Below are 13,013 nucleotides of genomic sequence, written 5' to 3' on the forward strand. Positions count from 1 at the left end.
GAGCAAAACACCTGGGGCACTTCCTGTCACCTGGGGTTAGGGTTAGGGTCACCTGGGGCACTTCCTGTCACCTGGGGTTAGGGTTAGGGTCACCTGGGGCACTTCCTGTCACCTGGGGTTAGGGTTAGGGTCACCTGGGGCACTTCCTGTCACACAGGGCACTTCCTGTCACACGGGGCACTTCCTGTCACACGGGGCACTTCCTGTCACCTGGGGCACTTCCTGTCACCTGGGGCACTTCCTGTCACCTGGGGCACTTCCTGTCACCTGGGGTTAGGGTCACCTGGGGCACTTCCTGTCACCTGGGGCACTTCCTGTCACCTGGGGCACTTCCTGTCACCTGGGGTTAGGGTCACCTGGGGCACTTCCTGTCACCTGGGGCACTTCCTGTCACCTGGGGTTAGGGTCACCTGGGGCACTTCCTGTCACCTGGGGCACTTCCTGTCACCTGGGGCACGTCCTGTTTTTAGTTGTTTGTGGCTCAATAGTGAATGGACGAAGAGTCACAGCGCCCCCTGGAGTCTAACAGTAAAATGACATTTAACACACAATCCTGGTTGTAAATAAAACTCTTATTTATTACATAAATGTCTCCAGACTGTCGGTGTGTAAAACATCGTGTGAAACAGGACTCAGAATATTAATGTTATAGATATTATAAAGTCCCAGACACTATAAAGTGCACTAATAGTGAATAAAGTGATGATCTGCTGCTGTATTTAATAATAACTTGACTTTATTACATGATTATTATTATTTTACTGTATTTAATAATAACTTGACTTTATTACATGATTATTATTATTTTACTGTATTTAATAATAACTTGACTTTATTACATGATGATTATTATTTTACTGTATTTAATAATAACTTGACTTTATTACATGATGATTATTATTTTACTGTATTTAATAATAACGACTTTATTACATGATGATTATCTGACAGTAAATGAAGTAAATGACTCACTTGCTGAGACACGACTGGCAGGTGGAGTTTAAAGACTTTTCGGAGACACAGAACACAAACGGTTCTGTAGAATAAATCTTTTGTCCGGCTTTAATTTCTCTCGCAGCTCGTAAACCGTTTCCTTTCTCAGGACTGAAGAATCGCTCCATTTTAAACAGCACGTTACTCCACTGTGACTCCACCACGGGCTCGGTCACATTCACTAACCTGTTACACACCAAGTGCACTTAGTAGGGCGCTAAGTGCCGGAACTCAGCATGAAGGTCAAAGTGCACTAGGAAGTGAGCGGACATCCGATTGGTAACTTCTGCATGGCGACTTTTAGACTCAACATTGCGCTCGATTTGTGCATAAAACACAGACCTTCTGTTGATGACACGGATATAAATAACATTTTTATTGTATTTTTAAGGCTTCTATTTAAAGAACACTGCAACTTTTAAAATATACAAAAAAGCTAATAAAAAAAATTACGTGTGCGCATATTTGGATTAGACAACAGAACTGATTGTCGCACAATGATGACGCACATTGAGTGCGCCATATTGCCAAAAGTTTGTGGACTATTTATTTTCTACCCGTTTTCCGACCGATCCCGCCTCTTACTCTGATTGGTCAGCAGCTCAGACGCTCGCAGCACGTGGCTGTGTTCTAAACATCACATGAGCTTTAAAAATCATCTGGAAACGTGATCGGTTTGTAAATGTTACGTTTTATACGTGATGTACAACACGTTAAATTTAAGCTTCCCACAGAAAAAAAACACACGTTACTTTAAAAATGATTAAAAACATAAATAGCTCTTAAGGAGCTACTTCATCAGTCCTGATGCTCAGAGCCGATCCTGACCTCCCTGGGGCCTCTGCTAAGGGCCCCACCTACATGACCCCTGAGCCATGTAAACTATTTGACACACATTCACACTTGACACCCCACTGCTCCCACTACAAACCTCCCTCCTTTTAAAAAAGTTTACTCCATCTCTCGGTCAAAGAGTAAAACAATACAGAATTTAATGAGGTATAAAAAATCTTTATTGAATGGAATATTTTACATAGAATTTTGAGTTAAATATTAGCAATTGAATTTAAAGTGAATATTAACATTAACGCAGAAAATAATAAAATATAAAAAAATTATATATATATATATATATATATATATATATATATATATATATATATTAATATAAAGAAATAGAACACAGCTTTGGATTTTGGGATTAACTTTGGTTCCCTCTACAGTCTGGGCATTTTCAGCATTGTGGACACGTCTATGTGGACGTTTTGGGCTTTTATTCACGCGAATGTTCACGCAATAAATTGTTGTGTGACAGACAGACAGACCAAGAGATGCACTGTCAGCACTGTACAGCTAATGTAGCTAGTCAGATAGAGACTAGAGACAGAATCACATCAACTTAACTTTACTGTTATTTGCTCTTGCTGACATCAAACTTGAAGACAAGTTTACCTGACTGCTGTTCTCGCATTTCACTCTCATTTTGTCTCTTTTTCTCTTTTCATGGCCAGATAAATAGCTCTGCTTCATATTGTCATCTACACAGGCTCTGCTGATGTTCTTCACCTGGTTTGAGTCTCAGCTCCCAGTGAACATCAGTCCTGATGTTCTACACCTACAGTGGTCACCCTGCCAGGGATTAATCTACATGGACACCCAGTGTCTCATGGGATTGTTGTGTATGAAGCCACCCGGAGACATCATGTCTTCTTCTGAACCAATGTTGTGTCAGTCAGCTGTATGTTCTGGTGTTTATCAGCAATCAGGTCTGTGCTGAACTCAGAGTTTATGATGACCCATTAGTTCCTCAGGAGCTCTCGGCTGCACTATTATAAACTGTTCAGTGTCACCCAAATGAGGATGAGGTTCCTCCTGTGTCTGGTTCCTCTCAAGGTTTCTTCCTCACATCATCTCAGAGAGTTTTTCCTCACCGCCGTCACCTCCGGCTCCATCATTAGGGATAGAGATATAGTATTTTAAATTTTAAGTAAATATATTTTTTTAAATTCATTTTAAACTTTAAATTGTATTTATTCACTTATTTATTTTTCTTCTTCTTCTTTGTCTTCTTCTTCTTCTTATTATTATTATTATTATTATTATATATTAATTCTAATGATTATATAATTCTAATAATTATTAATTATTATATACTTCTGTAAAGCTGCTTTGAGAAAATGTGAATTATTAAAAACACAATATAAAGAAATTGAATTTAAATGAAATAAAAAACGAGTACAGAATTCGTTTCGGTCTTTAAAGCGTTGTTACTCTAAACTCCTCAGGCACATAATCATGTTATAATATTATATACTAATATTTATCATGTTCTATCTTATTTTATATAAAACACCATAAATATGGACTGAGGAAGTGAAACGCGTCCCAATGAGCTGCGCCTGGAGTTTATCCAATCACAGCAGAGTGGGCGTGGCCTGTCAGAATACGGGTGGGAAAACGTCTTTCTCCACGCGTGTGTTCAATGTCACATTACAGTGTTTGTGGAGGTAAAGAAATGAAGTGACTTTGTGATCTTCACACCGCTGTGTTCACCATCACTGTTCACCATCACTGTTCACCATCAGCAGGTCGGGAGTGTTATTATTATTATTATTATTATTATTATTATTATTATTATTATTATTATTGTTAGCTCACAGGCTAGCTTAGCCACACGGCTAATTAGCTAACGTCAGAGTCTCTTATTTACTTTACAAAATATTAATAATGTTCTTAAATTCTAACGTTAATGTAATTATACAGCGTGTAAAGTTCCGTCATCAGTTTAATGCTGATAGATAAGTCACATGTGCAGCTTTAATGTTTAATGTCGTAACTTTAGACTCAGTGTCTTTAGTACAGATGTGTCCCTGTCCACGTGATCGTGTCCATGTGACCACGTGTCCCTGTGTCCACGTGACTGTGTCCATGTGTTCCTGTGTCTGTGTCCAGGTGGCCCTGTGTCCACCCTGTGTCCACCCGTCCCTGTGACCGTGTCCACGTGACTGTGGCCATGTGACCATATGTCCCATGTGTCCCTGTGTCCATGTGACCATGTGTCCATGTGACCACGTGTCCACATTACCATGTGTCCCTGTGTCCACGTGACTGTGACCATGTGTCCATGTGACCACGTGCCCCTGTGTCCACATTACCATGTGTCCCTGTGTCCACGTGATTGTGTCCACCTGTCCCTGTGACCATGTGTCTACGTGTCCCTGTGTCCACGTGCAGTCATGCTGAAGAGAAGAAATGATTTATTACTAACATTATATATTCATACTACAGTACACACACTGTGTTACTATAGAAACACGAGGACAAAAAGATTAATCAAACTAATCATTAATTAATTTCTTTAATCCCCCCCGAAGGTAGTGGTCCATCATGTCCCTGTGTGGAAGCAGCAGGGTTCTCGTGCGGTCTGTGTGGGTTCTGTTAGCCCCGCCCACAGTGTGGCGCTCGCTCTCCACATCAGCGTGTGTGTTCTCAGTGGGTGAGTGGAGGAGAACTTTGGTGGGTGGATGCAGGGTGGAGCCGGTGTCTCGCTCCTCCGAGAGAACGTGCAGGAATCTCTCAGCTGCCGCTGCCAACTTCCTTAATCAGCTCCGCCCCCTGAGCCGCTACGACCCGCTGGATCTGGGTGAGGTGGAGGAGAACACACGGAAGGCCCTCACCTGCAAACACCTACGGCGCTTCATCATCGACCCCGAGCTGGCACGCGTGGTCACGGAGCACCTCACACCTGACATAGACGAGGGCAAGGCTGTCATATTCGAGTGCAACCCAGGTGTGTTGTGGTGTGTTGGTGTGTGGTGTGTTGGTGTGTGTTGTGTTATGTGTGTGTGTTGTGTTGTGTTGGTGTGTATTGTGTTGTGTTGGTGTGTATTGTGTTGTGTTGGTGTGTGTTGTGTTGGTGTGTGTGTTGTGTTGGGTGTGTGTGTTGTGTTGTGTGTGTGTGTTGTGGTGTGTTGTGTGTGTGTGTTGTGGTGTGTTGTGTGTGTGTTGTGTGTGTTGTGGTGTGTTGTGTGTGTGTTGTGTTGTGGTGTGTTGTGTGTGTTGTGTTGGTGTGTGTTGTGTTGTGTTGGTGTGTCTGTGTTGGTGTGTGTTGTGTGTGTGTTGTGTTGTGTTGGTGTGTGTTGTGTTGTGTTGGTGTGTGTTGTGTTGTGTTGGTGTGTGTTGTGTTGTGTTTGTGTGTTGTGTTGTGTTGGTGTCTGTGTTGGTGTGTGTTGTGTTGTGTTGGTGTGTGTTGTGTTGCTGTGTGTTGTGTTGTGTTGGTGTGTGTTGTGTTGTGTGTGTTGTGTTGGTGTGTGTTGTGTTGTGTTGGTGTGTGTTGTGTTGTGGTGTGTTGGTGTGTGTTGTGTTGTGTGTGTTGTGTTGGTGTGTGTTGTGTTGTGTTGGTGTCTGTGTTGGTGTGTGTGTGTTGTGTTGTGTGTGTTGTGTTGGTGTGTGTTGTGTTGTGTTGGTGTCTGTGTTGGTGTGTGTTGTGTTGTGTTGGTGTGTGTTGTGTTGTGTTGTGTTGGTGTGTGTTGTGTTGTGTTGGTGTCTGTGTTGGTGTGTGTTGTGTTGTGTTGGTGAGTGTTGTGTTGTGTTGGTGTCTGTGTTGGTGTGTGTTGTGTTGTGTTGGTGTGTGTTGTGTTGGTGTGTGTTGTGTTGTGTTGGTGTGTGTTGTGTTGTGTTGGTGTGTGTTGTGTTGTGTTGGTGTGTGTTGTGTTGGTGTGTGTTGTGTTGTGTTGGTGTGTGTTGTGTTGGTGTGTGTTGTGTTGTGTTGGTGTGTGTTGTGTTGTGTTGGTGTGTGTTGTGTTGTGTTGGTGTGTGTTGTGTTGTGTTGGTGTGTGTTGTGTTGGTGTGTGTTGTGTTGTGTTGGTGTGTGTTGTGTTGTGTTGGTGTGTGTTGTGTTGGTGTGTGTTGTGTTGGTGTGTGTTGTGTTGTGTTGGTGTGTGTTGTGTTGGTGTGTGTTGTGTTGTGTTGGTGTGTGTTGTGTTGTGTTGGTGTGTGTTGTGTTGGTGTGTGTTGTGTTGTGTTGGTGTGTGTTGTGTTGTGTTGGTGTGTGTTGTGTTGTGTTGTGTTGTGTTGGTGTGTGTTGTGTTGTGTGTGTTGTGTTGGTGTGTGTTGTGTTGTGTTGGTGTGTGTTGTGTTGGTGTGTGTTGTGTTGTGTTGGTGTGTGTTGTGTTGGTGTGTGTTGTGTTGTGTTGGTGTGTGTTGTGTTGTGTTGGTGTGTGTTGTGTTGGTGTGTGTTGTGTTGTGTTGGTGTGTGTTGTGTTGGTGTGTGTTGTGTTGTGTTGGTGTGTGTTGTGTTGGTGTGTGTTGTGTTGTGTTGGTGTGTGTTGTGTTGTGTTGGTGTGTGTTGTGTTGGTGTGTGTTGTGTTGGTGTGTGTTGTGTTGTGTTGGTGTGTGTTGTGTTGGTGTCTGTGTTGGTGTGTGTTGTGTTGTGTTGGTGTGTGTTGTGTTGTGTTGGTGTGTGTTGTGTGTGTTGTGTGTGTGTTGTGTTGGTGTGTGTTGTGTTGTGTTGGTGTGTGTTGTGTTGGTGTGTGTTGTGTTGTGTTGGTGTGTGTTGTGTTGTGTTGGTGTGTGTTGTGTTGGTGTGTGTTGTGTTGTGTTGGTGTGTGTTGTGTTGTGTTGGTGTGTGTTGTGTTGTGTTGGTGTGTGTTGTGTTGGTGTCTGTGTTGGTGTGTGTTGTGTTGGTGTGTGTTGTGTTGTGTGTGTTGTGTTGTGTTGGTGTGTGTTGTGTTGTATTGGTGTGTGTTGTGTTGGTGAGTGTTGTGTTGTGTTGGTGTCTGTGTTGGTGTGTGTTGTGTTGTGTTGGTGTGTGTTGTGTTGTGTGTGTTGTGTTGTGTTGGTGTGTGTTGTGTTGTATTGGTGTGTGTTGTGTTGGTGAGTGTTGTGTTGTGTTGGTGTCTGTGTTGGTGTGTGTTGTGTTGGTGTCTGTGTTGGTGTGTGTTGGTGTGTGTTGTGTTGTGTTGGTGTGTGTTGTGTTGGTGTGTGTTGTGTTGGTGTGTGTTGTGTTGGTGTGTGTTGTGTTGTGTTGGTGTGTGTTGTGTTGGTGTGTGTTGTGTTGTGTTGGTGTGTGTTGTGTTGGTGTGTGTTGTGTTGTGTTGGTGTGTGTTGTGTTGTGTTGGTGTGTGTTGTGTTGTGTTGGTGTGTGTTGTGTTGTGTTGTGTTGGTGTGTGTTGTGTTGTGTTGTGTTGGTGTGTGTTGTGTTGTGTTGGTGTGTGTTGTGTTGTGTTGGTGTGTGTTGTGTTGTGTTGGTGTGTGTTGTGTTGTGTTGGTGTGTGTTGTGTTGTGTTGGTGTGTGTTGTGTTGGTGTGTGTTGTGTTGTGTTGGTGTGTGTTGTGTTGGTGTGTGTTGTGTTGTGTTGGTGTGTGTTGTGTTGGTGTGTGTTGTGTTGTGTTGGTGTGTGTTGTGTTGGTGTGTGTTGTGTTGTGTTGGTGTGTGTTGTGTTGTGTTGGTGTGTGTTGTGTTGTGTTGGTGTGTGTTGTGTTGTGTTGGTGTGTGTTGTGTTGTGTTGGTGTGTGTTGTGTTGTGTTGGTGTGTGTTGTGTTGGTGTGTGTTGTGTTGGTGTGTGTTGTGTTGGTGTGTGTTGTGTTGTGTTGGTGTGTGTTGTGTTGGTGTGTGTTGTGTTGTGTTGGTGTGTGTTGTGTTGGTGTGTGTTGTGTTGTGTTGGTGTGTGTTGTGTTGTGTTGGTGTGTGTTGTGTTGTGTTGGTGTGTGTTGTGTTGTGTTGTGTTGGTGTGTGTTGTGTTGTGTTGTGTTGGTGTGTGTTGTGTTGTGTTGGTGTGTGTTGTGTTGTGTTGGTGTGTGTTGTGTTGTGTTGGTGTGTGTTGTGTTGTGTTGGTGTGTGTTGTGTTGTGTTGGTGTGTGTTGTGTTGGTGTGTGTTGTGTTGTGTTGGTGTGTGTTGTGTTGTGTTGGTGTGTGTTGGTGTCTGTGTTGGTGTGTGTTGGTGTCTGTGTTGGTGTGTGTTGTGTTGTGTTGGTGTGTGTTGTGTTGTGTTGGTGTGTGTTGTGTTGTGTTGGTGTGTGTTGTGTTGTGTTGGTGTGTGTTGTGTTGTGTTGGTGTGTGTTGTGTTGTGTTGGTGTGTGTTGTGTTGGTGTGTGTTGTGTTGTGTTGGTGTGTGTTGTGTTGTGTTGGTGTGTGTTGTGTTGTGTTGGTGTGTGTTGTGTTGTGTTGGTGTGTGTTGTGTTGGTGTGTGTTGTGTTGTGTTGGTGTGTGTTGTGTTGGTGTGTGTTGTGTTGTGTTGGTGTGTGTTGTGTTGTGTTGGTGTGTGTTGTGTTGTGTTGGTGTGTGTTGTGTTGTGTTGTGTTGGTGTGTGTTGTGTTGTGTTGTGTTGGTGTGTGTTGTGTTGTGTTGGTGTGTGTTGTGTTGTGTTGGTGTGTGTTGTGTTGTGTTGGTGTGTGTTGTGTTGTGTTGGTGTGTGTTGTGTTGTGTTGGTGTGTGTTGTGTTGGTGTGTGTTGTGTTGTGTTGGTGTGTGTTGTGTTGTGTTGGTGTGTGTTGTGTTGTGTTGGTGTGTGTTGTGTTGTGTTGGTGTGTGTTGTGTTGTTTTGTTTTGTGTTGTGTTGTGTTGGTGTGTGTTGTGTTGTGTTGGTGTGTGTTGTGTTGTGTTGGTGTGTGTTGTGTTGGTGTGTGTTGTGTTGTGTTGGTGTGTGTTGTGTTGTGTTGGTGTGTGTTGTGTTGTGTTGGTGTGTGTTGTGTTGGTGTCTGTGTTGGTGTGTGTTGTGTTGTGTTGGTGTGTGTTGTGTTGTGTTGGTGTGTGTTGTGTGTGTTGTGTGTGTGTTGTGTTGGTGTGTGTTGTGTTGTGTTGGTGTGTGTTGTGTTGGTGTGTGTTGTGTTGTGTTGGTGTGTGTTGTGTTGTGTTGGTGTGTGTTGTGTTGTGTTGGTGTGTGTTGTGTTGTGTTGGTGTGTGTTGTGTTGTGTTGGTGTGTGTTGTGTTGTGTTGGTGTGTGTTGTGTTGTGTTGGTGTGTGTTGTGTTGGTGTCTGTGTTGGTGTGTGTTGTGTTGTGTTGGTGTGTGTTGTGTTGTGTGTGTTGTGTTGTGTTGGTGTGTGTTGTGTTGTATTGGTGTGTGTTGTGTTGGTGAGTGTTGTGTTGTGTTGGTGTCTGTGTTGGTGTGTGTTGTGTTGGTGTCTGTGTTGGTGTGTGTTGGTGTGTGTTGTGTTGTGTTGGTGTGTGTTGTGTTGGTGTGTGTTGTGTTGGTGTGTGTTGTGTTGTGTTGGTGTGTGTTGTGTTGGTGTGTGTTGTGTTGTGTTGGTGTGTGTTGTGTTGGTGTGTGTTGTGTTGTGTTGGTGTGTGTTGTGTTGTGTTGGTGTGTGTTGTGTTGTGTTGGTGTGTGTTGTGTTGTGTTGGTGTGTGTTGTGTTGGTGTGTGTTGTGTTGTGTTGTGTTGGTGTGTGTTGTGTTGTGTTGGTGTGTGTTGTGTTGTGTTGGTGTGTGTTGTGTTGTGTTGTGTTGGTGTGTGTTGTGTTGGTGTGTGTTGTGTTGTGTTGGTGTGTGTTGTGTTGTGTTGGTGTGTGTTGTGTTGTGTTGGTGTGTGTTGTGTTGTGTTGGTGTGTGTTGTGTTGTGTTGGTGTGTGTTGTGTTGGTGTGTGTTGTGTTGTGTTGGTGTGTGTTGTGTTGGTGTGTGTTGTGTTGTGTTGGTGTGTGTTGTGTGTGTTGTGTTGTGTGTGTTGTGTTGTGTTGGTGTGTGTTGTGTTGGTGTGTGTTGTGTTGTGTTGGTGTGTTGTGTGGGTGTTGTGGTGTGGTTGTGTTGGTGGTGTTGGTGGTGTGTGGTGGGTGTGTGTGTTGGTGTGTGTGGTTTGGTGTTTGTGTTGGTGTGTGTTGTGTTGGTGGTGTGGTTGTGTGGTGTGTGGTTGTGTGTGGTGTGGTGTTGTGTGTTGTTTGTGGTGGGTGTTTGTGGTTGTGTGTGGTGTTGTTGTGGTGTTTGGTGGTGTTGTGGGTGTTGTTGGGTGTTGTGTTTGTGTGGTGGGTTGTGGTGTGGGTGTGTTTGTGTTGTGGTTGGTGTTGTGGTTGGGTGTGGTGTGTTGTGTGGTGTTGGTGTGGTTGTGGTGTTTTGGTGTGTTGTGTGGTTGTGTGTTGGTGTGTGGTTGTTGTGGTTGGGTTGTGTGTGGTGTTTGTGGTGTGTGTTGGTGTTGGTGTGTGGTTGTGTTGTGGGTTGGGTTGTTGTGTGTTGGTGTTGTGTGGTGTTGGTGTGTTGTGGTGGTGTGTTGGTTGTGTGGGTTGTGGTGTTGGTTGTTGTGGTGTTTGTGGTTGTGTGTTGTGTGGTGTGTTGGTGTGTTTGTGGTGGTGTTGGTTGGTGTTGTGTGGTGTTGTTGTGGTGTGGGTGTGTGTTGTGTTGTGTGTTGTTGTGTGTTTGTGGTTGTGTGTTGTTTGGTGTGTGGTTGTGTGGTGGTGTTGTGGTGTGTTGGTGTTGTTGGGTGTGGTGGTGTTTGTTGTGTGTTGTGTGGTTTGTGTGGTTTGTTGTGTGTTGTGGTTGTGTGGTGTTGGGGTGGTTGTTGTTTTGGTGTGGTGTGTGTTGTGGTGTTGTGTGTGGTTGTGTTGTGGTGTTGTGGGTGTGTTTGTTGGTGTGTTGTGTGTGGTTGTGTTGTGTGGTGTTGGTGGGTTGTGTTGGTGTTGTGGTGTTGTGGTTGTGTGGTTTGTGTGTTGGGTGTTGTGTGTGTGTTTGGTGTGTTGTGTGGTGTTGTGGGTGTGTGGTTGTGGTGTGGTGTTTGTGTTGTGTTGGTGTGTGTTTGGTGTGTTGGTGGTGTGGTTTGGTTGTGTTGGTGTGGTGGTTTGTGTTGGTGTTGTGTGTTGGGTGTTGTTGGTGTGTTGGTGTTGTGTTGGTGTGTGTGTTGTTGGTGTGGTTGGTGTGTGTTGTTTGTGGTGTTGTGTGGTGTTGTGGTGGTGTTGTGGTGTGTTTGTGGTGTTGGGTTGTGTGTTGTGTGGTGTGGTGTGTTGGGTGGTTGTTGTGTGTTGGTGTGGTGTGTGTTTGGTGTTGGTGTGTTGTGTTTGTGTGGGTTTGTTGTGTTGTGTGGTGTGGTGTTTGTGTTGTGGTGTTGTGTGTTGGTGTGTTGTGGTGTGTTGTTGTGTTGTGTTTGTGGTGTGTTTGGTGTTGTTGGTGGTGTGTGTTGTGTGTTGTGTGGGTGTTGTGTTGGGTGGTTGTGTTGTGGTGTGTTGTGTTGTTGGTGTGTGTGGGTGTGTTGTGTTGTTTGGTGTGTGGTTGTGGTGTGTTTGTGTGGTGTGTTGGTGTGTGTTGGTGTGGTGTGTGGTTGGTTGTGTGTGTTTGTGGTTGTGTTGTGTGGGTTGTGTTGTGTGTGGTGTTTGTTGTGTTGGTGTGTTTGTGTGTGGTGGTGTGTTGGTGTTGTGGTGTTGGTTGGTTGTGTGTTGTGTGGTGGGTGTGTTGTGTTGTGTTGTGGTGTGGTTGTGTTGTGTGGGTGTTTGTGGTTGGTGTGTGTGGGTGTTGGTGTGGGGTTGTGTTGTGGTTGTGTGGTTGTGGTGTGTTGTGGTGTTGGGTGGTTGTGTTGTGTGTTGGTGTGGTGGTGTTGTGTGGTTGGTGTTGTGTGTGTTGTGGTGTTGGTTGTGTGGTGTTGTGGTTGTGGTTGTGGTGGTGTTGTGGGTGTTGTGGTGTTGTTGGGTGGTGTTGTGTGTTGGTGTGGTGTGTGGTTGTTTGTTGGTGTGTTGTGGTTGGGTGGTGTGTTTGTTGTGTGGTGTTGTGTTGTTGGTGTGGTTGTGGTGTTGTGTTGGTGTGTGTGGTGTTTGTGGTGTGGTGTTGGTTTGTGTGTTTGTGTTGTGTGGTGGGTTGGTGTTTGGTGGTGTGTGTGTTGTTGGTGTGTGTTGTGTGTTGTGTTGGTGGTGTGTGGTTTGTGTGTTGTGTTGTGGTGTGGTTGTGTGGTGTTGTGTTGGTTGTGTTGGGTGTGTTGTGTTGTGGTGTGTTGGTTGTGTGTTGTGTGTGTGGTGGTTGGTGTGGTGGTTGTGGTGTTGTTGTGTTGGTGTGGTGTTGGTTGTGGTGGTGTGTTGTTGTGTGTGGTGTGTTGTGTGTGTTGGGTGTTTTGTGTGGTGTTGTGGTTTGTTGTGTTGTGTGGTGTGTTGTGTGTGGTTTGTGTTGTGTGGTGTTGTGGTGTTGGTGTGGGTGGTTGTGTGTGGTTGTTGTTGTGGTGTTGTGTTGGTGGTGTTTGTGGTGTGGTTTGTGTTTGTGTGTGTTGTTGTGTGTTGGTGGTTGTGTGGTTGGTTTGTGGTGTTGTTGTGGTTGTGTGTTGTGTTGTGTGTTGGTTGTGTGTGTGTTGGTGTTGTGTGTGTGGTGTTGTTGTGGTGTGGTTGTGTGGTTTGTGGTGTGTGTTGTGTGTTGTGTGTGGTGTGTGGTTGTGTGTTGTTGGTGTTGGTTTGTGTGTGGTTGTGTTGTGTGTTTGTGTGTGGTGTTGTTGGTGTTGTTTGGTGTGGTTTGGTGTGTTGTGGTTGTGTTGGTGTGTTGGTGTTTGTGGGTGTTGTGGTTTGGTTGTGTGTGTTGTGTGGTTGTGTTGTGGTGTTGTGTTGTTGTTGTGGTTGTGTGGTTGTGGTGGTGTTGTGTGTTTGTGTGTGGTTGTTGTTGTGGTTGTGGTGTGGTTGTGTGGTTGTTGTGGTGTGGTTTGTGTGTGTTTGTGGTGTGTGGGTGTGGTTGTGGTGTTGTGTGTTGTGTTGTTGTTGGTTGTGGTGTTGGTTTGTGTGTGGTTGTGTGGTTGTGTTGGGTGTGGTGTTGTGGTGTTTGGTGGGTGTGTGGTGTTGTGGTTGTTGTGGTGGTTTGGTGTGTGTTGTGGGTTGTGTGTTGGTGTTGTGGTGTTGTGTGTTGGTGTGTGTTGTGTGGTGTTGTTGTGTGTTGTGTTTGTTTGTGTGTTTGGTGTTGTGTTGTGGTGTGTTTGTTGTGTTTTGTGTGTGTGTGTGTGTTGGTGTGTGTGTGTTTGTTGTGTTGTTTGGTGTGTTGTGGTGGTGTTGTTGTGTTGTTTGTTGTGTGTTGTGTGTGTTTGGTGTTTGTTGTGGTTGTTGTGTGTTGTTGTTGTGTTGTGTTGGTGTGTGTTGTGT

General features: G+C 44.8%; 1 protein-coding gene across 1 annotated transcript in view; it reads right to left on the bottom strand.

The window, feature by feature from the left end:
* Positions 1-1,151, bottom strand: part of smyd3 (SET and MYND domain containing 3) — a 37,557-nt gene extending 36,406 nt beyond the window's left edge. Inside the window, exon 1 of the mRNA XM_060879229.1 lies at positions 973-1,151. Within this exon, the coding sequence (XP_060735212.1) occupies positions 973-1,121 (149 nt within the window). The 5' untranslated portion in view covers positions 1,122-1,151. The remainder of the gene's footprint in view (positions 1-972) is intronic.
* Between the last annotated feature and the right edge of the window lie 11,862 nt (positions 1,152-13,013).

The sequence above is a fragment of the Tachysurus vachellii genome, chromosome 10, assembly GCF_030014155.1.
Source record: "Tachysurus vachellii isolate PV-2020 chromosome 10, HZAU_Pvac_v1, whole genome shotgun sequence".
NCBI classification, from domain to species: domain Eukaryota; kingdom Metazoa; phylum Chordata; class Actinopteri; order Siluriformes; family Bagridae; genus Tachysurus; species Tachysurus vachellii.